The sequence below is a fragment of the Podarcis melisellensis genome (assembly GCF_964234715.1).
Source record: "Podarcis melisellensis genome assembly, chromosome: 4".
NCBI lineage: Eukaryota > Metazoa > Chordata > Lepidosauria > Squamata > Lacertidae > Podarcis > Podarcis melisellensis.
Window position 1 is genome coordinate 53,650,577 of NC_138531.1, and position 24,600 is coordinate 53,675,176.

At 40.6% G+C, this 24,600-nt stretch overlaps 1 protein-coding gene across 2 annotated transcripts in view; it reads left to right on the forward strand.

Annotated features, from left to right (window-relative positions):
* The first annotated feature begins 2,079 nt into the window (after positions 1–2,079).
* URB1 (URB1 ribosome biogenesis homolog) overlaps positions 2,080–24,600 on the forward strand; it is a 47,042-nt gene continuing 24,521 nt past the window's right edge. Inside the window, exons 1-17 of one of the 2 annotated variants that reach the window (XM_081907967.1) lie at positions 2,080–2,329; positions 3,687–3,826; positions 4,477–4,628; positions 6,159–6,291; positions 7,602–7,698; positions 8,334–8,419; positions 9,133–9,258; positions 9,975–10,105; positions 11,383–11,578; positions 13,449–13,586; positions 15,498–15,671; positions 16,812–16,956; positions 17,722–17,844; positions 18,161–18,273; positions 19,741–19,854; positions 22,336–22,452; positions 23,513–23,651. In XM_081907967.1, the coding sequence (XP_081764093.1) occupies positions 2,179–2,329; positions 3,687–3,826; positions 4,477–4,628; positions 6,159–6,291; positions 7,602–7,698; positions 8,334–8,419; positions 9,133–9,258; positions 9,975–10,105; positions 11,383–11,578; positions 13,449–13,586; positions 15,498–15,671; positions 16,812–16,956; positions 17,722–17,844; positions 18,161–18,273; positions 19,741–19,854; positions 22,336–22,452; positions 23,513–23,651 (2,275 nt within the window). In that variant the 5' untranslated portion in view covers positions 2,080–2,178. Of the gene's footprint in view, positions 2,330–3,225; positions 3,251–3,686; positions 3,827–4,476; positions 4,629–6,158; positions 6,292–7,601; positions 7,699–8,333; positions 8,420–9,132; positions 9,259–9,974; positions 10,106–11,382; positions 11,579–13,448; positions 13,587–15,497; positions 15,672–16,811; positions 16,957–17,721; positions 17,845–18,160; positions 18,274–19,740; positions 19,855–22,335; positions 22,453–23,512; positions 23,652–24,600 lie in introns of those variants that run through there. The other variant, XM_081907968.1, reaches the window with a different exon arrangement.

Below are 24,600 nucleotides of genomic sequence, written 5' to 3' on the forward strand. Positions count from 1 at the left end.
TATGCCCACTGCATTGTAAACGATACAACTGAATATACATTCTAGCTGGAGTAAGATTTACATTCACTTTGTATATCGACTTGATTGCAGAATCAAATTTAATACACTAATCTCTTAGACCCTGGATACAAAAAACAGATTAGCAGACCACACCTCTTAAATACTACTTGGAAAAATATAAACACTGCTAGGGTCATAGACATGTTTCACAAGGAAGTAAATACATGTAAGTAACTATAACCAACAAAGGATGAAGAAGGGGAGAAACTTGAAATATGTGGCTCTCATTTACAAGGATTAATTTTACATTCTGCTCTCTTAGCAGTAAAAAGTTCAAAAGGTGTTTTGAGTATCATGCTTGCATGATAATTTAACCTTTTCAACTGTAATAAATCTCAAGGAAACATTTTAAGCCAATAAACAGTTTAGAATTAGTGCGGAAGTGGAAGAGTGCTGCTTAGGGCTGTGCAGTGCAATCCTAAGCATGTCTTAACAGAAACATATCTGAGTTCAATGGGACTTACTCCATGGCAGCTGTGTTTATGACTGCAACCTTAGTTATTCTGAAACAATTAACATGGAATGTAAGGGTACGTTTTTGTGTAAATGGTGGTGGGGACACTTTTGACTATGTATACTCCTGGAGAATAGCGGGGCTGGAAGGGGCCAAACATAAGAGCTCAGCTGGATCAAAACAAAGACCTATCTAGCCAGCATCTTGTTCCTCACAGCAGCCAACCAGATGCTTATGAGAAGTCCACAACCAGGGTATAAGGGCAATAGCACTCTCCTGCTGCTATTTCTCAGCAACTGGTGTTCAGAGGCATACTGCCTCCAACTCTGAAAGAAGTATATAACTTTCATGTCTAGCAGTCATTGATAGCCTTATCTTCCACAAATCTGCCAGCCTTCTTTTAAAGATGTCCTAACTGGTGGCCATCACATCTTCTGCTAGCAAATTCATTTCACTCTGCCAGGGTTGGGGAGCCTTTGGCTGTCCAGAAGATGGTGAACTTCAACTCCCATTAGCCCCGGTAAGCATGGCCAATGGCCAGGGATGATGTGAGTTGTAGTTTAGCAAACTCCACTTTCTTTTTCAAATTTCCGCTAGCATGGAAGTTTTTTATTTTATCAGACATAATGCAGCAAGATATAACAAAATAACAAAATACTACCAGTGATGTAATACTAAATGCAGAACCATGTGCCCAGACAACAAGGAAAACAAATGTGGGCAGGAGAGAGCACACATAAGGGTAAAGAAAACCCATTTGCCACCTCACTCCGCTAACAGCAGCATTTATATGTGGCAGTCTAATGCTTCTAGAAACATATAAAGCTCCACTTTGGAGAGTTTAGGCAAACATTTGAGAAACCATGATAAACGAAAAGCACACAGCAGCAGGAGGTGAGCCTCTAAGTTACCACTGTGTTCTTAAAATATAAACAACTACGGTTGCCAGGCAGAGAAAAAACAGGCACTGGTGCAGGAAAGCGTATCACTGAAGACCCGAGTTGAATTCAAACGAATTCAAAAGTAGCAGAAAGGGCATAAGCCATTCACGCTGACACCACTAGCCTCCAAGAAGTCCCCGCTATGAATCTCTTTCGATCGTAACAGCGGATAAGCCACGGAAGGAGAAACACTTGTCAGAGAAAAAACAAAAACAAACCAATGCTATTCCAACTTAGTGTGCAGAATGGATTTTTTGGGGGCAACCTAATTTAAGATTTCTAGGTTCGGTGGGCCCCCTAGAGCGTGCGCGCCCTCGTGCACCGCTCACTTCATATGGCAGCAACCAGCGGAAAAGCCTCTGTGGCACGAGAGGGGAACCTGTTGCGCTTCTCCCGAGGCAGATCCATTGCACCCGCCACCCCTTGCAGCCGCTGGAGTCCCAAGACGTCGGGCGGGGACGACACAAGTAGAAGGACAAAGAGGGAGCTGGGATGGCGGCTGCATCTGAAGAAGGAGAAGGGGCCGCTGTCGGCTTCGGCCTCTTGGTCCCTGGACTGCGAAGGACTCCTTTCAGCGGCTTCCTCTGAAGTTCCCTAAAGCGGAACCTTCATCTCGCTTGCCCGTTTCCCGGGGAAAGAACAGCGGCCGGACCGCTTCCGGCTGCCGCGGAGAGCAGCGAGGCAAAGCCGGGCTTCCATCTCTGGTCGCAGTTGCTCCTGGTCATGGGCGCCAAGCGCAAAAGCCCGGCTTCGGCCAAGCGGCAGGAGAAGGAGAAGCCGCCGCCGCCTAAGCGGGGCCGCGGTAACGAGGCAGCGGAGCTCACCGGGACCCAGTTCAAGTCCACGTTGCGCGACCCCAGCGCCGCCATGAAGGGTGAGGGCTGCTTTCCCCACGTGTTCGCCACATCGGTTGCTTGTCTCCCGCCACTCCTTTACCTAAACGCTTCTCCCGGACCCCTTGGGGTTAAAGCACTGCGAATCCGTGACTGGGCAAGGGCCAGGCAGCTATCCTTGGGCAATAGCGTAGCCTACCCTTCCCCCACCACCACCGCCCCCCGGATTTCCCCCCCTTTGCTGCTGATTTATATAGCCGAGTACTGCTTCGCCACCCCAGTGAGTTGCATTGCTCAGTTTTCCACCAAAATTGGATGCTCAGTAATTACCGGTAACTTTAACCGCTCCGTCGAGGAAGATGCAGCTCGCAGAGATCGCCTTCCCCAGCAACTCTTGTCCATCAGAATAGCCCTTTTTGAAAGAAAAGAGCAGCAATCTGCATACTTGTAGGGGATTAGTTATTTCAAACACAGTTTTTTCTCCATTTACGCAGTTCAAGTGGTTCCCTTGTTGCAAGTTCTTATTGCACAAGGGATTGCAGATTCATTAAAGGCAACAGAGTTTTTTGGCACCTTAAAGACTCAGCACATTTATCATGGGATGGTCTAGTAGTGCCTGCTTCATCACATGCATGAAATGTAATCATCTGTTAGTATGTATATACAGTAAGGTCTGAAAGGGTAAATGTAAACATTTGAGTTAAATGGCAGTGCAGTGTAAAAAGTACAGCCCGTAACAATCCCATTTTAGCTTAAATACAGCTAAAATCATTTTAACATTGTTGTGTAAATTAACACCAATCCTTGGGCAGCAACTGCACATTTTATGTTATTTTAGCAGACAAACACTGCTAAATATCTGCATATTGATTAATGCAGAGCACAAAATGGGACTGAATGTTTATATATTGCACTAGAAGTGCGCAGTTGGAGGGGGTAGAAAGTTTGCAAGATGTCCCCAGGTAGGGAAGCTTGTCAACATAAAAAGAGAGACTCTTACTCTCAGTGTCATGCGGTTGGACTAGATGATTGTCATGGTCCTTGCCAACTCTACAAGTCAATGATTCAATGATTTTATTTATAATATTTAAATTTTCAGATTTACCCAGGTAATAGACTCCCAGTTCACTGCTCCAACTTTGTTATGGTACAATATTACAAATTTATTTTCCACTTTGTTACTGTTGCACCATTTGTTTGTCGGTCTGCACCTGTGTTCTGTTCCCAGAAGTTACATTGGCAAGGTATTAATGCCAGCAATTTGTTGGTGGTGGTTTCTAGGTACATAGGAAGCTGCCTTCTTTAGCTGGTTTATCTAGCTCAGTATTGGCTATACTGAATGACAGCATCTCTCAAGGATTTCGGGCAAGTGTTGAATAAGTCCTTGATTTGTTCCAGGTTTGGAAACATTCATATCGAGAGCAAAATCATTACCATCAGCAGAACAGTATGATGTTGTAGAGGGATACATAAAAGTTTCTGTCGAGTGCGCAGAAATTTTAAAACTTCTGGATGGCGAAAGGCGGCCTGAAAGTGAGGTCAGTATTTCATTTGTTGCATTTAGCATTCTATGATGAGTTGTGTATACATTGAACAAGTACTGATTGGTAACATAAAGCAATAAGGAATGAACTTTCCACTGGAACCTTCACACAGTTAAATTAACGTTTATTGCTTGTCAAGTATTTCACACATTGAAACACTTAAAATGATAATCTTATTTGTTCTCACAATAAGTCTGTGAAATATTTCCTTCATATTTTCATATTGTAGGATTTGTAGCCCTGCACGTTTGTGATGCACACTGTTGTTCCACCTTCCTTTGAAATTGTGCGTTGGCTGCAGGCATTTTGTTACACTACAGGACTGGAGCATTGGCTTGGAAATTTTGACTTACTATTACAGTAATTGTCTCCTTGAAGACCTTGTTTAGCAAAGATAGGGTCCACAATTCATTTGCAATATTTCTTTGCTTTATTTTGGTATTCTGATTTAGAGTTTACCATTGTAGGAGGAAGCAGTGGATCTAAGCACTTGCTACATTTTTACATTTGGAAGCTTCCTTTGTTGTTAGATGTTATACTTTATTTAGGATGATGACTTCTCAAGTTGTTCTACTAATATTTGCTGCTTTTCCCACCCACCCACCCCAATGAACAAAGTATAATAAAGTATTTAAATGTTGCAGATGCTGCTAATCTTTCAAGCTCTAGAAAGCATTTTGCTGCGAACAGCGAGTGATTTGTCCCACTTCAGTGTGGTAGGGATGAACATAGTAAAGAAGCTGATCAATAGCTACATGAGATTAATCTATGCTGCTCTGTATTCTGAGAGTCACAGGTAAGTTCATTGCAAACCAAAGAACATATATAATTGTCTAAAACTTGAATGAATCAATATTTCCATTGATCAGGATCATGCTAATCCTGAGAACAGATCTTGGAATGGTACACAAAGTACTCTTTATACTTGATTTAGGAGAATACTTTAATTGGCCATGACCTTCCTCTCCTTTCTTTTTGCTTCCATGTTCATATACAGTATTTATTTATTTGACACTTCTATTCCACCAGCATAGATTCATAGCAGCATAGATTCAAAGCATAGTTACAAAAATGTGGTTGCACATTTTTTAAAAATTCAAAATATAATGTGCAGCATCCATTACAGAGTGCAGGGGTCCACTATAAAAAAGGCTCATCAGCAGGAAGAAAAATATAAAAATAACAGTTACTCACATCAACCGCATGTGTTTAAAAGCTGTTGGTAGGGCCTGGCCATACTTATAAGTGACAAAATAATACCAAATTAAAATAAACTTACCACTTTTATGTACTCTGTGAGTCAATTTTTCTAATAATGCAATATCCTACACTTTTGTATTCCGGAATTCTTTCTCCAAAATCTTGCAATAGTTAGTCTGGTAAGTGACTGACCAGTTCCCTGCTATATGGAACAGATTCTTCCTCTGTAAAGAGGGCTAATTGCAGGGATGGCCTTATTTTGCCTTTTACATTGAGTGCGTTCTTACAAACCACAGTATTCAGAAACAGTTAAACTTGTGGATATTCCCACCATAAATGGAGATATGTTCCCATATCTTGACATTCTCTCCTGCACTTTGGCAAGGAATCTGGAACCATATTTCTAATAAGCGGGCTGTTACAAATACTGAAAGACCAGGCAAAGATGGCCCAAGACATTTTTGTTTCCTGAGGTACAAAATTCAAATGGTGCAACATTTATATTATTATGTTTTATTATTATTATAAAACCACACTAGCACACTTTAGTTACTGAAATCTTTTCCCTCAAATCTTCTGCTGAGGTGGACCGCCTCAGCCAAAATTGCTAGTTTTTAGGTTTTATGGTTTTCAGTTACAAACTTCAGAAAAGTAAAGAAAAAGCTACAGCAATGAATTTCAAACAAAAAACAAAAGGGGAGGAAATTTGGGTTAGATGCTTATTGGTAAGTGTTTTCAGGCAAACACTTCAGTCTGGGATGTGCCTTAGCATTTCTAATGATAGGGCAGCCTTGGGACCATAATTTAACAGGGCTTAGCCTGGTACAGTTATTCATAAAGAAGTGGCCTATATAATTTTCAATCATTTATCTTAAAAGTGATGAAACAAAAAATAGAGAGCATTGTACCCAGCAAAGTTTCCCATTGCCACATGGTTGTTGGCTTTCACAATGGGAATTCCTCTCCCCTCCACAAATCTCCTGTCTAGTGGTGACGTGCTAGGTATCTGCCGCTCTTAGCTGACATAATTCAGACTTGCCTATTTTAATTTCAAAGGTGTCAGTTCTTAATTTTCCATTGACTGGTTTGCCTATGTACTGTTCCTTCTCCTGTGTTGCTTATACAGACTGTCTCGCCAGTGCCTCATCTTGCTATCTGCAATGGTGTCACAGGGGCCAGATGCTGCAAGGGATGTCTACAGCCACTTTGATTTCAATAATAAATTCCTTCCTAGTTTAGTGAAGAGGAGAGATTATAAGGTAAGAGGAGGAAATATGCAGTGAGTGTAAGTGATGGCTTAACCGTATTTGTTTTTTGTGCTGTGAAAAGTAAAGCTAGAATTGGGGATGGGGATACCTAAGTCTCTTTCTATATCATGTGCAGAGCATCATTGATGTGGATTGTTTTATTGCTTCAAACTGTCACTGATCCACAGGGGAAACAGTTTTTGATTCTTGATTTACTTAGTTGTTGTTTTTTAAATGTATATATACGTGATTTTATTACATCATTTTTCTGTGGGGGGGGGGAGCTTTTGTATGAAATGGCACCTATGTTTGGTATGACATGGATGTAACTGTTATGTTCCCCCCTTCCCCTTACACAAATGCCTTCTTGCATAAAAAAGAAGTAGCAAAGTCATCCTGTGAGAATTTCACAGCAAGCAAGCTCATATGCACACAAACACACACCATAATGTGTGATTCAAGCTGTGGATTCCTTCCAAAGTTCTGTAAAAGCACATTGTGCAGTTTTCCTAGGATTATGCTACTGCAAAATGCAGGTGTGCATGGAAGTGCAACATGTTTGTCTGCTGTTCCGCTCTAGAAAGCTGCTGATAAAAACAGGGACATCAAGAAGATGTGTTAGCTTCCCATGTACAGTGGTACCTTGGAAGCTGAACGCCTGTAAACCTGAACGCTTCGGTTCCCGAACAATCAAAAACCGGAAGTGATTGTTCCAATTTTTGAATGATTTTCAGAAGCTGAACGTCCGGCATGGCTTCCAGTTGGCTGCAGGATGCTCCTGCAGCCAATCAGAAGCTGCACCTTGGAAGTTGAATGCTTTGGAAGTTGAACAGACTTCCAGAACAGATTCTGTTCAACTTCCAAGGTACGACTGTATAGGAAGGTTCATTCATTCATATGACTGGTAAACCGCCTTTTCTGTTAATCTTACATTGTTCCAGGTACATAAAAACACATTGTTCATCTTTCTCCCATGTTTAATGCATAAATAATCTTAGGCCCTTGGGATTTTGACTGCTTTTGTTTTATGTAAACATGTGAGGAAACCACAACCGCAGTTGTTGTTATCCATATCTAGGCTCTCTTACAAACCACTGTGGAAGCAGTGACACCACAGTGGTAAAGAGGGCCTAAGTTTCTGATGGTGTGCACCTTATGAAATAGTATAAACATAGAAATGGTTCTGCTAGTTAAAAGACTGTGAACTGTTTAAAATTGCAGCCACTCTTTTCAATATGTATTAAGTCCCTCATATTACAACTGTTGTAGTGAGTTGGCATTTGGCTTTATAAGTTGCTGAATGTCTCTTAACATTTATTTAGGGCAAGCCTGATGTTCGTATGGCATATATCCAGTATGCTGTTTCTTTTTTAATTGCTGGTGACAACACAATCCTTGTCCACGTTCTGGAGTTAAAAGGTATATTATAAATATTTCTTAAAGGCGTTAATATCTCCCTCTTATTTGTGAAGTGAGAGGTCCGTGTTTGGATGTTACGAGTACCTAAATTCATTGGATACAAGCTTTAAGAAGGAGCAGTTCACTTTCATTCACCTGTGAGTTGTATTGCACAAGGCATTTAGCTGTCAAGATACATAATGGGAGAACTTAGGAAAACCTCTGTGCTCTTTAATAGAGGAAGACGGAGATTTAAAGAACCCTTTGCTCATGTTTTTGAGTAAGTGGCTGAGTTCAATGAGGGCAAGATTCCCTTACTGTTCTATCCCAGCAAAGGAAAGTTAAAGCGCTTTGCCGGTTTCTTAGCTCTGTTTGGAGAAACTTGAGTCTTTGGATTGGGGACAATGTTATGGGCCAGATTTCCCCTGCTCCCCCATAGTTGGCCATCCTTACTGTAGATACTGTAGAGTTCAGAATTCAGCTACCCTCTTCCATGGCACAAGTTCATTGTTTATTCTGAGTCCATTCGCTTTTGGTTCACCTTGTAGACCAAAGCATTCGGTCACACCAGTGGCAACACTTGATAAAACTGATTTCATTTTAAAAACGCTTTCCATCTTCCAATTATGTTTTTAACATTTTTAAATGGTTTGTAGATTTCATCCCAGATATTTTTCGAACCGGTTTGAAGGAAGATAGAATTTCTACCGTTAGCCTTCTACTTTCCACTTTGGCAACTAAGGTATGACCTTGACGTGACTTTACTCTTTGTATCTTATTTGCTGAAAATAACTCTGTTGTGGTTTTCCAAAGACTCTCCAATTACCAATCCTTTAATGTTTGGCTACAGTTTAGATCTTGTCAGCATTTCTGTTATGAGCTTTTGTTTGATCATAAAATATTCCCTAAGAGTTGGAGCCTGTAATTTGCTGAGTTTTTAAACAAACAAGAAAATAGTATTTCAAAGCAACTGTTAGGAAGTTTTAAACCTTTTGTACATCCTGTAAAAATAACTAGATTCTTTTGGATTTCTTTTGAAACTTCAATTTCTGGGGGCAAGGGCAGCTGTTTCAGTTTGCTGAAGCAAAGACAACAGTATTGTGGCATCTTAAAGACTTAACAAAATCAAGGGTTCATTCACTTGTTCATCTTCCAGTGTGGTATAAGCAATCATCTACTAGAAATGCCACCCTGCACTCTTCCTAGGGCAAACAGGTTTCTGTAAAAATAAAACAAATGTACACAATCTGACATCAGAAAGGGCAATATTTAGAAATGCATGAGAGAACATTTCAGTCTCTTTCTTAATGACCTTAAACCTGACCGTTCTTGAACAAAGGAATTTCAAAGGTAGGCTCTAGCCTGAAAATGCGGAATTATAAATTTATCAAGATAAAATATTGTTTTTTTCAGCTTTGTAGTTGAAATTTGTGTATGTGTTGTATTTTTTTCTAGGTAGTTCACAATAGAAATCTTAGCAAGACCCAGAAAGTTCGTTTTTTTACTGTCGAAGTATTGAACCACATTGCCTCACTCTACCGCTGGAATGGAATTACTGACGTCAGCACAGAAGATGTCGTGGTACAGCAGTTTCTTCTTATCTTTCTCTATTTCACTGTTTAACCTCAGCAGAAAGGGTTTTGCCTTTATACTAACTCAAGAAAAAGAGGAAAGCTATATCTGGCCCCGCATAGTAAAACAATATTTTGCCCAAGATAAGGATTATTATTGTTGTTGCTATTACTCACCCTGTACCAGGTCTGAGGGTGGCTGGCAGAAATTCAAAACGGGATGGGAGTTGGGAGTTCAAAACATTTGCAGGGCACCAGGTTGGGGAAGGTTAGTATGCACAGCTGAAAAAAGCAAAGGAAGTGAGGAAGAAGAGTCTTCTCTGATCCTTCCTAAACCAGCTTACGGACATTTAACAGACAGTGTCTTCAGCTTTTTATAGTGTCTCACCATTCACCTTTTTCTCCTCCAAGAATCTGCTGGTTGCTGCTAGGTCTTGGGACTCCATTTTTCATGTCCTACTCATAAATGCCACCCCATTCTGCCCCTCAAATTTGACTTCCCAGCCAGAGGGAATATTGATCTGATTCCCCATTGCTCATCTCCTCTGACTGATGGCAGCCGTCCAGCTTCTCAGGCAGAGCCCTCCCCCTCACTTGCTCTCTGATCCTGGATATGCCAGGTACCGCATTTGGGACCTTCTGAAGCATGGAAAGCATGTGCTCTGCCCCTGAGCTATGGTCAAATAAACAAATTCTAGTAAACATTGATCTTTGTGCTCTACGCAGGTTACCCAGGATCCTGAAGAGGCAGGAAAGATCCTAGTGAGGAAACTCGTCCATAATTTTTTACTGGATCTCTGTTGTTCTCTGAAACATGGCATTAACTTTTATGATCCAAGCCTTGGCACATCTGGCAGGTAAAGTATCCCAGTTACTCCGGTGGTTGAAAATAGTCCCATCAGCTATTCTCTGTTTAAATCAAAGATTCTCATTTTCAACCAGACAAACCAAACATACAAAAATTGCTTTGGTTTCGTATGTGGACTGCAGGTGTTCCCCACTGTGGAACTGAGACTTGTCAGGAACCTGAGGGAATGAAGAAAGATAGAACTGGAAGGGCAGCCAGGAAGCTACCCCAAACCCCAGAATGTTTCCTAGTCTGTTGCATCAGGGGTAGAAGTGGACTTGGGGTGTAGGACCACAGCCAGTCCCAAACCACGATTCTGGTTGAGGCAGAAACATTGACAATTGTTATGTCATCTCCTTTTTAAAGGAAGGCCACAGGGTGGAGCCCCAACACTCTACAGCTCCCGGAAGACAAGGCTGAACAAAATACTTCTAGTATTTTTAGTGAGAACCCTAAACAGAGCTTTAAAAAATATAATATGGTTTCCCTTGGGGAGTTGTTGCCATCATATGATATAGGCTGCTTAGATGAAAGTTCTGTGAAGCATTGGCCTTTGCTTGTGAAAAGATTGGTCTACATGTGCAGGCAGTAGCTGCCTGGAAGAATGGCCTCTCTGTCATAAGCCTCTTCCTTTATGAACAGTCCTATGACCCCTTTTGTTGAAGAGAAAGGCTTATATGTAGCCCAGCTAGTGAGGTAAAAAGGTAAATAAAAACCACCTAAGAATTTCTTGACTGATTTACTTTGCTTAGCTAGTTCTTGCAGTACTTAGGCTGACATTCTTCCCATCCTACCTCCTGCTTGAATTCTCAGCTGGTACTGTTTCTTGCAAATGAGATTGAAACAATAATGCGCCAGTTATGTCCTATCTAAAGTGTCTAAATTAGATAACAATTCTGCGATTTCAGTAGCTTACAGAATTGTTTTGGGTTCTCTCTGTCAAAAGTAAACTGAGCATCTTGCCTGCACCCAAAGAGCCACTTTACTAATTCCATACACCCAAGGGAGCTTTGTAGGTGTGCTGTTTTGTTTTGTTTGTCTAATAGCAGTTTTTTCTGCTCCATGGCACACCTCTTTTGAAACTGAGGAATGTTACAAGAGCAGTTTGTGAATCAGATGGAGGTCAAAGGGGGGCAGGGGAGAGTCAAATTCCACTGGGCATGCTCAAGACCCCCTTGCACATGCCTAGAGCAGTTGTTTGTATCCTGGCCACTGTTAGAATTGGTTTCAACTGTATGGTGACATATGCTGCCATAGTGATTGCTTTTCAAAATCTTTCTTTACTAGAGGAGGGAATTTGGTTCTTTTGCGCTTTCTCGTGAATCTAAAGACTGCTGCAGAAGATGACATGGTTGCTGATCTTGCGGTGAACATATTCAAAGTGTGCCCAGATTTACTGAACAGATACTTTAAGGAGTCCCAGTATTCTTTTGTTCCCAGGCTAAAATCAGCTTGGCTAGACAATATGAAATTGCTGAGGAAGGTAAGAATTTTATGAAAAGTATACCCTTTGTACATGAAAATAACATTTACCAACTTTTTTGCTGTGTTAGGATCACAGTAAACATCTTTATTCCCCCCCCCCCCTGTAGTTATATTTGATGGGGGAGTAGCAAAGAGACTCATTTTGGTTAAATGGTTCATGCATTTCTTACTGTGGAGAAATCCCAACAGAGTTAGACCTTTGGGTTGGGTTGCTCTTCTCCCACACCTCACCATGTAAGTAAATAATGTCGATCTTTACTATATTTATCTGAACATAATACCTCTCTATTATCTGCCTTCCAGATTTGTCCTTGAAAAGAATGCTAGGGAAATACTGTAGTCACACAGCTGAAATGATATTACTTAATAAGAGCATGATACAGAAAGCCCAAGATTTTACTAAGTTGATATTTTGCCGTTGTAACATATGAACAAGTCCTGAGTTTGGAAATGTTTTTGCACAGGAATTAACCACATCTGATCATAACTGGCCGCCATTTTGTGCCATCTGTGCAGAATCAACATTCAATGGTACTTTGTGCACTGGAATCTGTACCAATCATGCAAAATCATATTTGATTCAAATATGCAAATTAATATTGGGGTCCATTGCTGCATATATTTCCTAATGGTTTTAAAGTGTTTGTTCTGCCAGTTGTGGAAGATGAAAGAAGATATAAGGAAGCTCCATTTCTATCCCCTGGGATAGAAATGGGAATACCAGCTCACACCTACTGACATCTATAACTTTGCCAGGCATTGCCTTTACACCTTCAATACAGTTATAAGGCAGAGTGGTTATAAGCCTAGATTCCCAGGATACTGAATTTTGGACTTGGTACCACATTCTATGCTTCTGCAATACTTATGGCATGTATACAGCTCTGACAATAAACAGGAGGCAAGATGGTAATATGTGGGCTAAGTTTGTTCTCCTACCTTTTTTCTGGGCATAATTGCTGTTATCTGCTCTTTAGAAAGAGTACATTATCAACTCAAAACGGGTGATTAAATAGGAGCCAATATATTATTATCTTCCTCTGTGCTTACTGAGTTCTGTACCAGGGACCCTGAGCTATAAGTTGCCAAGAAGATATTGGCCATCCTTCAAGCTAAAGATCATTTAGCTGGTGTGAGTTGACTTAGCTCTAGGTCTTCCTAGTTATTTATAGAAAATGTGGCGAGGGGTTTTAAAAACGTCTTACTAAAATGCATTAGAGAGAGATTAATACACATCCTTTATTCCTGGTATATCACCTTCATGAATGGGGAAAATGTTTTTGAAAGTAATAGAATATATTAACTAAGAGAATGAGATCAGTGATGGAGAAATTAGATGGCAGTTTATTTTTTATTTGATTAGAACGCTTATGAATAGCTTTTCTGTTACTTAGCAACATCCTGATAAAAGTGTCTTAAACAGGAGGAATTAATATTGACAACAACAGATAAGCTATGGAAACTAAATGCTTGCTAGGAGAGAGAGGGAGCACAATATCACTCTCTCTATTTAGGATTCTCAGCAACTGATACTCAGAGACTTGCTGCCTCTGTTACTGAAGGTGATGCACAGCTAGCGTGACTAGTAGCCATTGATACCCTTACCCTCCACGAATTTTTGTTTTGAGGTGGCTACAGCAGGAAACTGCTGAGGTTCTCCTAAATCCCTCTTCTGCTGGTGGAAAGCTATGCTTTATCAAATAAACAGCTGGGTTTATCTCCAAACACCTTTCTTTTCATGAGGAATTAGGCATTTCAGACTCTTTTATAATATAATAACCTTTGTACATGTTCAGCTGAATTGGCTTTAGGGGCCATGGCCTCATTAGCACTGTCTTAACAATGTGTATTTTCTATAAAAATTTCAGATCTATGAGGCTCAACCAGAGATTTCTACTGCTTTTAAAACAACAGAGTTTGTTCCTTTTCCAAGATTGCTTTCAATGGTGATGGTAACAACCATTCCAGCTGTCTGCAACAAAGTCATGTTTACCCAAGGATTAAATGTAAGAACTTCTCTTTATAATCCGGTTGGGGAGGTTTTTGGTTCCACTAAGCAATTTTGCTGGCACTTTCCTTATTAAAGCTTATCTTCCATGGAATGTTCCAACAGTTGCAAGAACTCAGTGGCTGAATTTTCATGTTATAGGAGTGAGCCTGTGCAAGCCTTGGGCTTGTGAGGAAGATTTTGCTTTGATTTTGACAAACCACACCTTTGCATTGCATCTGCATTCAGACAGACTATGTTAGTAAACTTAACTGTAGTTTACTAAAACAAGGGCAACTTCAGTCTGTGGCTTATGAGTCTGGCTCATTATGATCGTTAATTCTAGTATTACAACTGAACCCTAAATTGTGGTTAATGAAAAATTAAAGTGGAAGCTTCCAACCCTCTTCTCCTCATGGCTGTACAAGAGGAGGGGAAGCATGTGAGCCTTATTTCGTCTCAAAGGTCTGTCCTGATGCTGCCACCTTGTCTGGATGGCAAAAATGTTGGCACAAATAGTAAAAAATTGAATGTCATTGGCAACCCAAGTAGATTCCATCTCTCAAACATTACTGTAGCAACATAGAATCCATCGAAGGGAAACAGTTTTTGGTACAAGGCCAGTAAACTTAGCATAGCTCATTTGATACCCTGGCCTAAATATGTGAAATAATTGAAGTAAATCATGATTTTTCAGTGTCTCGTAGCAGTGTGTGGCAACCCCACTTTACAATATTATTTGATCATTCTCCAGTGCTTAAAACATCTGGGGTCCTTCAGATGTTTTTGACTACAGTTCCCATCAACCCCCAGCCAGCATGGCCAGTGATCAGGGATAATGGGAACTATAGTTTGAAACACCTGGAGGGCACCAAGTTGAGCTATTGCACCTTTTGTTAACCTTCCAATCTCTCCTTACATCCCCTCTTCAGTAAATGTTGTTAGCTGCTCTGAGCCCGGCTTTGGCTGGGGAGGCTGGGATATAAATAAAATTTTATTATTATTCTGCCTGGACACTGAGGTCCAGCGCCGAGGGCCTTCTGGCAGTTCCCTTGCTGCAAGAAGCCAAGTTACAGGGAACCAGGCAGAGGGCCTTCTCGGTAGTGGCACCCCCCCGTGGAACGCCCTCCCACCAGATGTCAAAGAGAAAAATAACTATCAAACTTTTAGAAGACATCTGAAGGGAAGCTTTTAATGTTTAATAGGTTATTGTATTTTAGTGTTTTGTTGGAAGCTGCCCAGAGTGGCTGGGGAAACCCAGCCAGATGGGCGGGGTATAATTATTATTATTATTATTATTATTATTATTATTATTATTATTATTATTATTATTTTATTACTACTACTACTACTACTACTACTACTACTACTACTACTACAAGATCTTGCAGGGAGAACCTTTCCAGTCCAAAGTACCCAGAATGTATTAAACTCTGTCTGGCCACATAATGCTTTGACCCTTTCCAGTCTGCCTGCTTCCTTCAGGCAAGAGCTGCTGCTTGGTTTGCTCTTCACTTTACAGGGCTGCTGTTGGCTTTCATTCTGTGCACGCCTACTTGAGGGTAAGTCTCACTGAACCCAGTGGGACTTACTTGTGCTCTGTCTGGCCCTTTATCCCTCTCTTCCTTCAAAGTAGTGAGTCTGACTAGGCAGAAGCTATGTGATAATTGATGTGGAGCTGTGCAGGTTAAAGGCAAAGGTAGAAAAATGTGTCTTGTTTCCACTAAGGGTGGGGGTAGCTCTTGTCACTGCTATTTGCCTCAGTTCCTGCGAAAGTTCAGGCATGGAGAGGCATTCTTCTTACATGGAACATTGATGCTTCCTGGCCCCATCCTGGCAATTGAAAGTGATGCCACCAGTGGGTCACATCAGCAGTTCCTGGAAAGGTGAAGCAGAAGCACAGTAACAGTTTGTTCCTCTTTTCTTTTAGATAGCCAATAAAACAGTAAAACATACAATCTTTTCGCTTATATCAACTGTTTTGAAAAGAGCACTGAAAAACATTGAGCACTGTCTAAATGAGACGTTATGGGAGAAGTCCGAAATCTATACACCATCTATGATGCAAGAATTTGTCCAGCAATACAGAGAAGCACTTGGCAAGGTAAAAATTAATAAAACTGTGTGGTGCATAATTGCAGTTTTGTGCAGCAGAAAATACGTCCATTCAGAGAGGATTTCTTCCTCCACTTTCTGTATCCTGACAGCTAAGGTGAAAAATATCCAGAGATATTTCTAATGGATTCTTAACGTCTTCTCCCTCTTATAATTTTTATGCCAACTATTTATTGATGCTTTAAGACTTTCTTAATTAATGCTTAATTGCTGAATAATGGGATACTAATGTTTTAAACTTCTTATATGCTTTTATTGAAATAATTCCTTTGTGAGGTACTAGTTGCAATTTTTAAGTCACGGTGCTTAGAATAGCAAGATATGTTCAGCCAGTAGAGATGGTAAAATAGAGTTTCAATAACTCTGGAATTCTGAATGTGGAAACCTGGCTGGGAAGAACACATATCTGGGTGCCAGGTTTGGGGAATATCAGCCCCCTATCATTTCAGTAGATATTGAAGATAAGGGGCAACAGTTGTAGACTGACAGTCAATTTGTACTAAGGTAATAGTTGAGCTAAGGTAATAGTTTTCCAATTCTCACAGCTGAGGCATCTCATTGGCTACGTTAGGACATAATGCAAAACTGAGAATAAGTTGATCCTCCTCTTGGGCTTGTATGCTCCTCTTTCCTTCTCTAATGCAGCCAGGAGGGGGATATTGGAAACCTCTGCTTCAGCTTTTAGATTACGTGCAGTTCAGCATGTCATCCAAACCATAAACTGTGGTTAACCTATACCATTGTCTTGCTTTTTCACACTGACCATAGTGATATGCATGTATTTGGACCTGTTGTATAATTGGTGTGATAATTAGTATTAAAAACTGTAGGCCAATTCACTTAAGCCTAGTTCTGACCAACTGAAGTGAACAGTCATCAGTGGGCTTAATTAGCAGTTGCACAACAAAAACTATTTCTCAGTTTTAAAATACTTCTCATCTTGTAATTCAGACTTTCTCAAAAAATCAATGACTGGTATATTTTTGTATGAATTTGCATAGGGTGTTCTTTCCCCTTTTCTCCTCCATTCCTGCTCTGTAAATAATTCTCTATAAACATGTTGCAGTGACAAGACAATTCTATAACAATATTTAGTGGCTAATGTTGGTGGTCTTTTTAACAAATCTAGCTCTTGCCAGATATGACTACCATAGTAGCAGTCTGGCAGTCGCTTCTAAAGCAAGAGAAGGGACAAGATGGACAGAAAGGGAGTGGTGAAGATGCTTCTGTTTCGGAGGAAATAACAGCAGGCAAAGAAACAAATGGAGAGCATGGTAGGAAAACCTTAGTCATCTTATCTAATGTGCGTGTGAACAGTGGAGCACAATGATTCATATCTGATGAGTCACAATGGCTCTGTTCTGTTCTTTGACAACCCCTGTTAATGACCTCTTATAGGAGAGATGCTTTTAGAGGCATCTAACATTATTCTAAGAATCTGAGCTCCTGTTTTCAAGAAACGTCTTGAGTTATCCTGGGGTAGTCACAGTGCAGCCTATGCAGACTCCGCAAGGATGCAAAATTCAGTGTTATCATTTCTGCCGAAATGGTTTCCAGAGCTAAGTTACACTCCTATCCTGTGCACAACTTAAGCTCTTGCTGCATAAACAAAGGCTTGCAACGGGGCAAGAGGAGTTGTCTGGATTTTCCTTTTCGCCATGGCCACTCCCCCTCCATTCTGCAGTTCTTTCCTATCACAGAAGGGATGAGAATGATAATTTCTTCGTAGCTCTGACTGTGACTGCCATATCCACCCACCCCTACCCTCAGTGCATTAGTACTTAACTATGTAGGGTTTTGCTAGCCAATACTAACGCAACAGTGTTTGTGGTGGTTGATGCACAAGCACAAGGGGCAGGGCCAGTTCCAAGCACCAAAGTAAGGGAGCCGGGCTTAGACTGTTAAATGCATAAACCTAACTCCATGATTATAGTTGGTTACTTCTTAAATCACCCTTGATCCTGACTGCTATTTCACAGAATTGTATTATGTCTTTGCTAGTAATATTATTTTAAAATATGTTAATATATCTACTCTAGGCTCAGATGATGCAGAGACCACTCTTTTGAAAGCTGTCTTACTCCACGTGATCTGCCTTTATCAGCAAGCTGTTCCCCATTTAGTAGCACAGAGCAACTTTGACTTTAGCAAATTAATAAAAGGTAATTTAAGAGTCTTCAAATTTTGAAGTAAGGCACACATTGAAAATCATTTGTATGATATGTATGCATGCAAAGCTCTGCCACTGAGCTATAGCCCTAACATAACATTTTGCTGTTAGACCTCTTTATTTTCCCAGGGTTTTAAATATTTGTTGTGTATTGCAGTGCTTAAACATTTTATACTCCTTGATCTATTATGTTCCTTTTTGTTGTTTTAGTTAGTTTTTTCCCCTCTGTAATTTAATGTTTTATTGAAATCATGTAAGCTCTGGAAATATAATGCATGGAATAAAATATTGTTATTTTCCAACCACAGGCATTATTACTGAAAAAGGACTGCGGCAGGAGATCCCTCCTGTTCTACAATATCACATTATCAAGGTGGCTCTAGAATTGCCTGCAAACAAGTTTTCCTGGTTCAAAATGCAGGTCGGAACATGAGGGTTATTTTTGTCTCCTATATTAAGACCAGCTGTCTTACTCATTGGTTTCCTAATCTGTTTTGTCTGTAAGGCAGTCATAAATTCCATTTCGTCAAGAGACCTGTGTGTTGTGAGCAATTATATTCACATTATACAAGTAGTGATGTTCCCAGAGGTAGCAATAAAGCTTTGACCATGCTGTAGGGCAGGGATGGAGAACCTTTGGTCCTCCAGATATTGCTGGACTACAAGTCCCAACATCCCTGGCCATTTGCCACACTGGTGGCTGATAGGAATCACTATTATTATAATATATATATTCATAGGTAAAGGTATATATTATTATAATACATATATTCATAGGTAAAGGTAAAGGGTCCAGTTGTGACTGACTCTGGGGTTGCGGCGCTCATCTCGCTTTATTGGCTGAGGGAGCCAGCGTACAGCTTCCGGGTCATGTGGCCAGCATGACTAAGCCGCTTCTGGCGAACCAGAGCAGCGCATGGAAACACTGTTTACCTTCCCACCAGAGCGGTACCTATTTATCTGCTTGCACTTTGACGTGCTTTCAAACTGCTAGGGTGGCAGGAGCAGGGACTGAGCAACGGGAGCTCACCCTGTCGCGGGGATTCGAACCGCCAACCTTCTGATTGGAAAGTCCTAGGCTCTGTGGTTTAACCCACAGCGCCACCCGCGTCCCTACATATATTCTCATATATATATATATATATATATATATATATATATATATATATATATATATGCTTTCGTAGATTTTCACGGGTACAGGAATGCAGGTTTTGGTGTCCTCGGGTGTCTTCCCGTGTAAAAGTTGGGGTGTCTAGGCGACGTTTCGACGAGGTCTCACTCGTCATCTTCAGGCTGGTGCTTTCGGCTTCTTGTTACTGGAACAGAGCAGGATCTCAGTGTTTGAGTTCCTATAAATACTGTTGAGGGGGTGTGGTGTATAGCCTCCAATGTTCTGGGCAGAGAGGAAGTTCCCAGGCTTCCTCTCTGCCCAGAACATTGGAGGCTATACACCACACCCCCTCAACAGTATTTATAGGAACTCAAACACTGAGATCCTGCTCTGTTCCAGTAACAAGAAGCCGAAAGCACCAGCTTGAAGATGACGAGTGAGACCTCGTCGAAACGTCGCCTAGACACCCCAACTTTTACACGGGAAGACACCCGAGGACACCAAAACCTGCATTCCTGTACCCGTGAAAATCTACGAAAGCATATATATATATATATATATATATATTTCTTATGGACCAACAAGATATACTTCGCTTTTTGTGTTCAAGGGAAGTGGGGAACTCTGAATTGTTAAACCTTGACCCCCAAGCTCTATGAAAGCAGAGTTGGCACTTGGCACAAGTTGTCAGTAACAGAGTTATAGGCATCAGTCTCTGTGGAGAGAACCCAAAACAATTTTATGAATTGTAATCAATAAAGTGTGTCCTCCTAGGATGAAGCCGAGAAGGTCTCTGGCGAAAGATCAGTATTTTATTTGCTGATGAAAATGTTCGTAACAAGCAATCATTTGCACCTCAAAACCTCAACAAAGAAATTGATTATTAAGGTGAGCTTTTTTTAAATCTAGTTTTCAAAATTTTGTTGTGCCCACAGAAAACTTGTTCACAGTGAAGATACTGAACAGGTTTCCTCAGTCTTGGCCCTCCAGATGTTTTTGGCCTACAACTCCCATGACCCCTAGCTAGCAGGACCTCAGTGGTCAGGGATGATGGGAATTGTAGTCTCAAAACATCTGGAGGGCCGAGTTTGAGGAAGCCTGCTTTAGAAAGTTGGATTTAGGGTTAGTAATAAGCACGAACACTGTATTCGCGCCCTGGATTGTATCCAACATTGCATGAATGGCATTCCACTCACACAACAGAACTGTCACACACACCCAATCTTTCAGAGTTGATTTTTAGGGTATGCAGGGAGCTGGAGGGGACAGGAAAATTGGTTGCACACACATAAGTCTGTTGTGTGAGTGGAATGGAGCTGCAGGGCTGACTAGAGCCTCCTCTGTTCCATAGAATATACCACTTGTGGACTGTTTGCTGTATTCCCAGGAAATGGGTTTAGTTACTTCACTTTTTTATTCTTTCTTCAAGTCTCTGTTATCAAGTCTGTATTATGGCAATGAATTTGGTTGTAGGTTGTGAATACTGATACTCTGCTCTTCAAGGACACAAAATATACTGCTTACGGAAATCAAGTTTTCCTTCAGATGTTATGAATGGACTGATACTTGATGAAATCACCTGTGTGGGGAGGTTCAGACTTCATGCAGGTGGTTGCAAGGCAACCTCCAGTGTGTTACTTGAGCACTTTTGATAGGAAAAAGCACTGCCAAAAGTTAAACAACTCCCCTTGGAGTTGCCCTAGTTTTGCTCTCCACCCTTCAATTTAATGCAGTAGTGGGTTTTTGTTTTTTTAAAATGAAGTCTAAACTGGGTGATTTAGCAGTAAAATCCAGCCCCTCACTTCACCCTCTGAACAGCTGACTGGTGTGATTGTGGCTTTTACAGGGCCACACACACATGGCCCTAGCTGCTGGATGAGCTGGGGAAACGTAAATGTGTTTCCCCATCAAGCTAGGGGTTCATGTGTGTGAGAAGTCTGTGGTCCTTTTGTAGGTTGAGGTGAATAAAATTGTTTCCATATAAATGTTTATAATTCAATTATTCATAGTGCTAGTGTTTTCTTTAGTTACAAAATTTCCTCCCTGCCCTTCACCCTAAGATCCCAGGATGGAGTGCAGTGATAAAATGTACAATTATTAAAACAGGACGCACCCCAAACAGGTTCCTGCCTCTTTTCATAGGCTTGAATTTGGTAGCTGGTGCTGACAGTAAAACTCTCCACCGCAACCCGTGGACAGGCTATTCCATGCTGTCTGCGTTACAATAAAGGAGAGACAGGGTTTGATCTACCCTTTGGCAGAGTCGTTCAGGGTCCTGAGAGCAAGTTTGAATGATCCTTACCTAAAGGAATCCTTACAAAATGTTCTCTGGACTAATAGCTCCATCTTCTTTCAGAAATAAGAAAAAAATAATATATATATATTATAAAAACAGGAAACATAATTTCAAAGCACATGAAATCATTCCAAATGGAACAGAACAGTATAAATTCAGCACAAGAGGTGGGTCCCATGAAACAAAATACAGTGGTACCTTGGGTTAAGTACTTAATTTGTTCCGAAGGTCCGTTCTTAACCTGAAACTGTTCTTAACCTGAAGCACCACTTTAGCTAATGGGGCCTCCTGCTGTCGCCGTGCCGCTGGAGCACGATTTCTGTTCTCATCCTGAAGCAAAGTTATTAACCCGAGGTACTATTTCTGGACAAAAAAATTCCTTCCAGTAGCACCTTAAAGACCAACTAAGTTAGTTCTTGGTATGAGCTTTCGTGTGCATGCACACTTCTTCAGATACTATTTCTGGGTTAGCGGAGTCTGTAACCTGAAGCGTATGTAACCTGAAGCATATAGTACCACTGTACTATAGCTGTCAAAGGCCAGGTTGTAAAGAGGTGTGTTGCCAGCATACAGCAGAAGCTGCCCTTAGAAGATGCTGAACACTTCTCTATGGGGTGGGAATTCCAGAATTTATGGACAGCCTTAAAGAAAGCCCACTCCCAGGTTTCCACTTCTGAGGGCAGGGCAGTACTGCTGAAAGGGCTCCCTCTGCATATCATCACACCCAAGAAGATCAGTAGGGATAGAGACAGTATTTTAATTACATGGGCTTTGAACACTAACGTGAGCGCTATTGGTGTATGCTATGGAATTGGAATGGAAGGCTCTTGCAAGCTTGGCCTTTTGTGTTGGCATAGATAAAGGAAAGTGGTTGAGGAGGGAGCAACACATGAGGCTTATATACTTTTAAATAACCTGTTTTTCCATAATTGTGGTATGTTTTTAAATAGGGGTCAAGGTAAAAATGACTCTGCCATCTGCTGCTGTTCTTTCTTTAAATCAAACAGCCAAAATGAGAGCTGACATACAAAAATAGAACTGAAAGCTTTGCATGATAATTGTTTTTTTAACAGGTTCTGCACGACAGTGGAGTATTTGAGTATACCTGGAAGGAACTTGAACTGTGGCTTGAACACTTGGATAACACAGCAGAAGGCAAAAAGGAAGCAGTGATTCAGTTTTTGGAAAGGGTAATAAATGTGCAAATTAACCAGATTAACAATCCCAAGAATAGCATATGTGGGGACTTATTACCTTTTGTTGTTTTAAAGAGGAAAGTGTTTTGAAAAATCATGAATGGATTCTGAGAACTCTTATCTCCTAGACACGGAAGGGAACAAAGGAGATGAGTGATAGGAAAAGGCTTTTGTTAGAGATTTCCACTACAGTGGGTGGCATTGACAAAAGATTGTTTTTCACCATCAGTTTTTTTATCAGCATCTGCTGTTAAAGCAGAGTGAACAAAGGACATGGGAAGGAAATGCAGCAAAGTTATGTAAACCATGATTTAATCCTACCAAAGATGCTATCTTTTTTGTGTGGAAGCTGTTAGTAGCATGCAGGAAAAACATGGTGTGGACTAGAAAGATCACTTCACAGGCAGTACACTGCATAATAAAAGTAATACTTGGTTCTAGGAATGCAATTTTATTATAGAATCAAAATGAATCCATATTATACCCCCCCAATTGCTTTCTTCAATGACAACCCTAAATATTTAAGAATACACTATTATAAAAGGAGGAGAAATTTAAAAAGGTGTCTTCAGTGGTTTCATTCACATTTTGTATATGTTTGAATGAGCTCAGGTACCAAAATACATGCAATTCTGCTGGTTTTATGTACACAATGATAAAGCATCTGTTTTTCAGCCACTGTGATGGTTGACTTTTGTTCAATTATACTAGAAGATAAAATGTTTAGGCTCCAGGACACCGCATTATATCTTTGGCTGACACCTGTGCGGAATGTGTGGAAATGTGCTTTGGCATCTAACATACATACTCACTGCTAGATTTCTCAAAATATTTTTTCAGGGGTATGTTTCAATGTATGCAAAATTCTGCACCAAATCCTGTAGGCTGCCGTGAAATGTTACATTGCTCACTGGGGCTGATGAGAATTTGAGTCCAACAACATCTGCAGGGCTAAAGATTCCCCAGACCTGCTTTATGCTTACAGTTAATAGCATTGCTCCCTTACTATCTTTATGATTAAACGTTTGTAATGAAAGTTCACTTTCCATTGCAGATCTTGGTAAAACTGGTGACCAACCCCTATCCATACACAGATAAAGCAGCAGACCTCGTCCAGGAAGCCAGCATTCTCCAGGTCAACTTGTTTAAGCAAGATGTTGATAATGCCAGCATACCCATCTCTCACATTGACGGTATGTTCACTTTTTTGGGGGGGTCATTATGCAAATCTTCCACAATTTTGCTGGAAAATTACATGTAGCCAGCATTTTAGAAACAGGCAGAAATTTTTAACTCGGGAGGGGAGCAATACTGTTTTGTTTTGTTCTTGTTTTTATTATGTGGTTTTATTCTATATTTGTGGTTTTATTCTGTATTTTTATGCTATGAAATGCCCTGAGATCTTCGTATGAAGGACGGTATACAAATTTAAATGACAACAACAATGCAATCCTGTGCATGTCTACTTGGAAGCAAGACCCTTTGAGTATTGTGTGTGTAGGATTGCAGCCTTATTGGCCTTCTCAAGCTACACTGCAGTTGCTGACATAGATTCGCAGCTTTTTCTAAATGCAAATGGGATTTTGCATCTTTGCTTATCTTCGGGATCCTAGGCCAATCCAGAGAGTTAATTGGATTTAGTTTTGCTTCCAAGTTACAGGACTAAGGTCAGATTTCTATATCAGTTTCTATACCCTTCTGTTGTTATTCATACTACAGATGGTTTGTCAGTTATTACTACACAGAAGTTCATACTACAGATGGTTTGTCAGTTATTACTACAGTTTGTCAATCTAGGTACTCCACCAAATCAGAGTTAACACAGACCATGGTTTCTGATACTGATAGGCTGGCTGATTGCAACACATGGTTTGTCAGTTCACATACTACACCAAGCCATCATAATTTTGACATGGTGTCTGAATAAAGCCATTGAGCAGTTGCTAGCTCAAATCATTTAGCAAGAATAGACCATCATCACTGAATTCTCACTGAACACACTTAATGTTAATAGACCCGAAATTTGGCATTTCTTTTGAGTTTCGAGGTCCCCCACCACAGCATTTGATATAGCAGATTTCTTGGGATGAACCGAAAAGCCTAAATGGTCTGCCACACACAAAATATTCGAAACTCATGCAA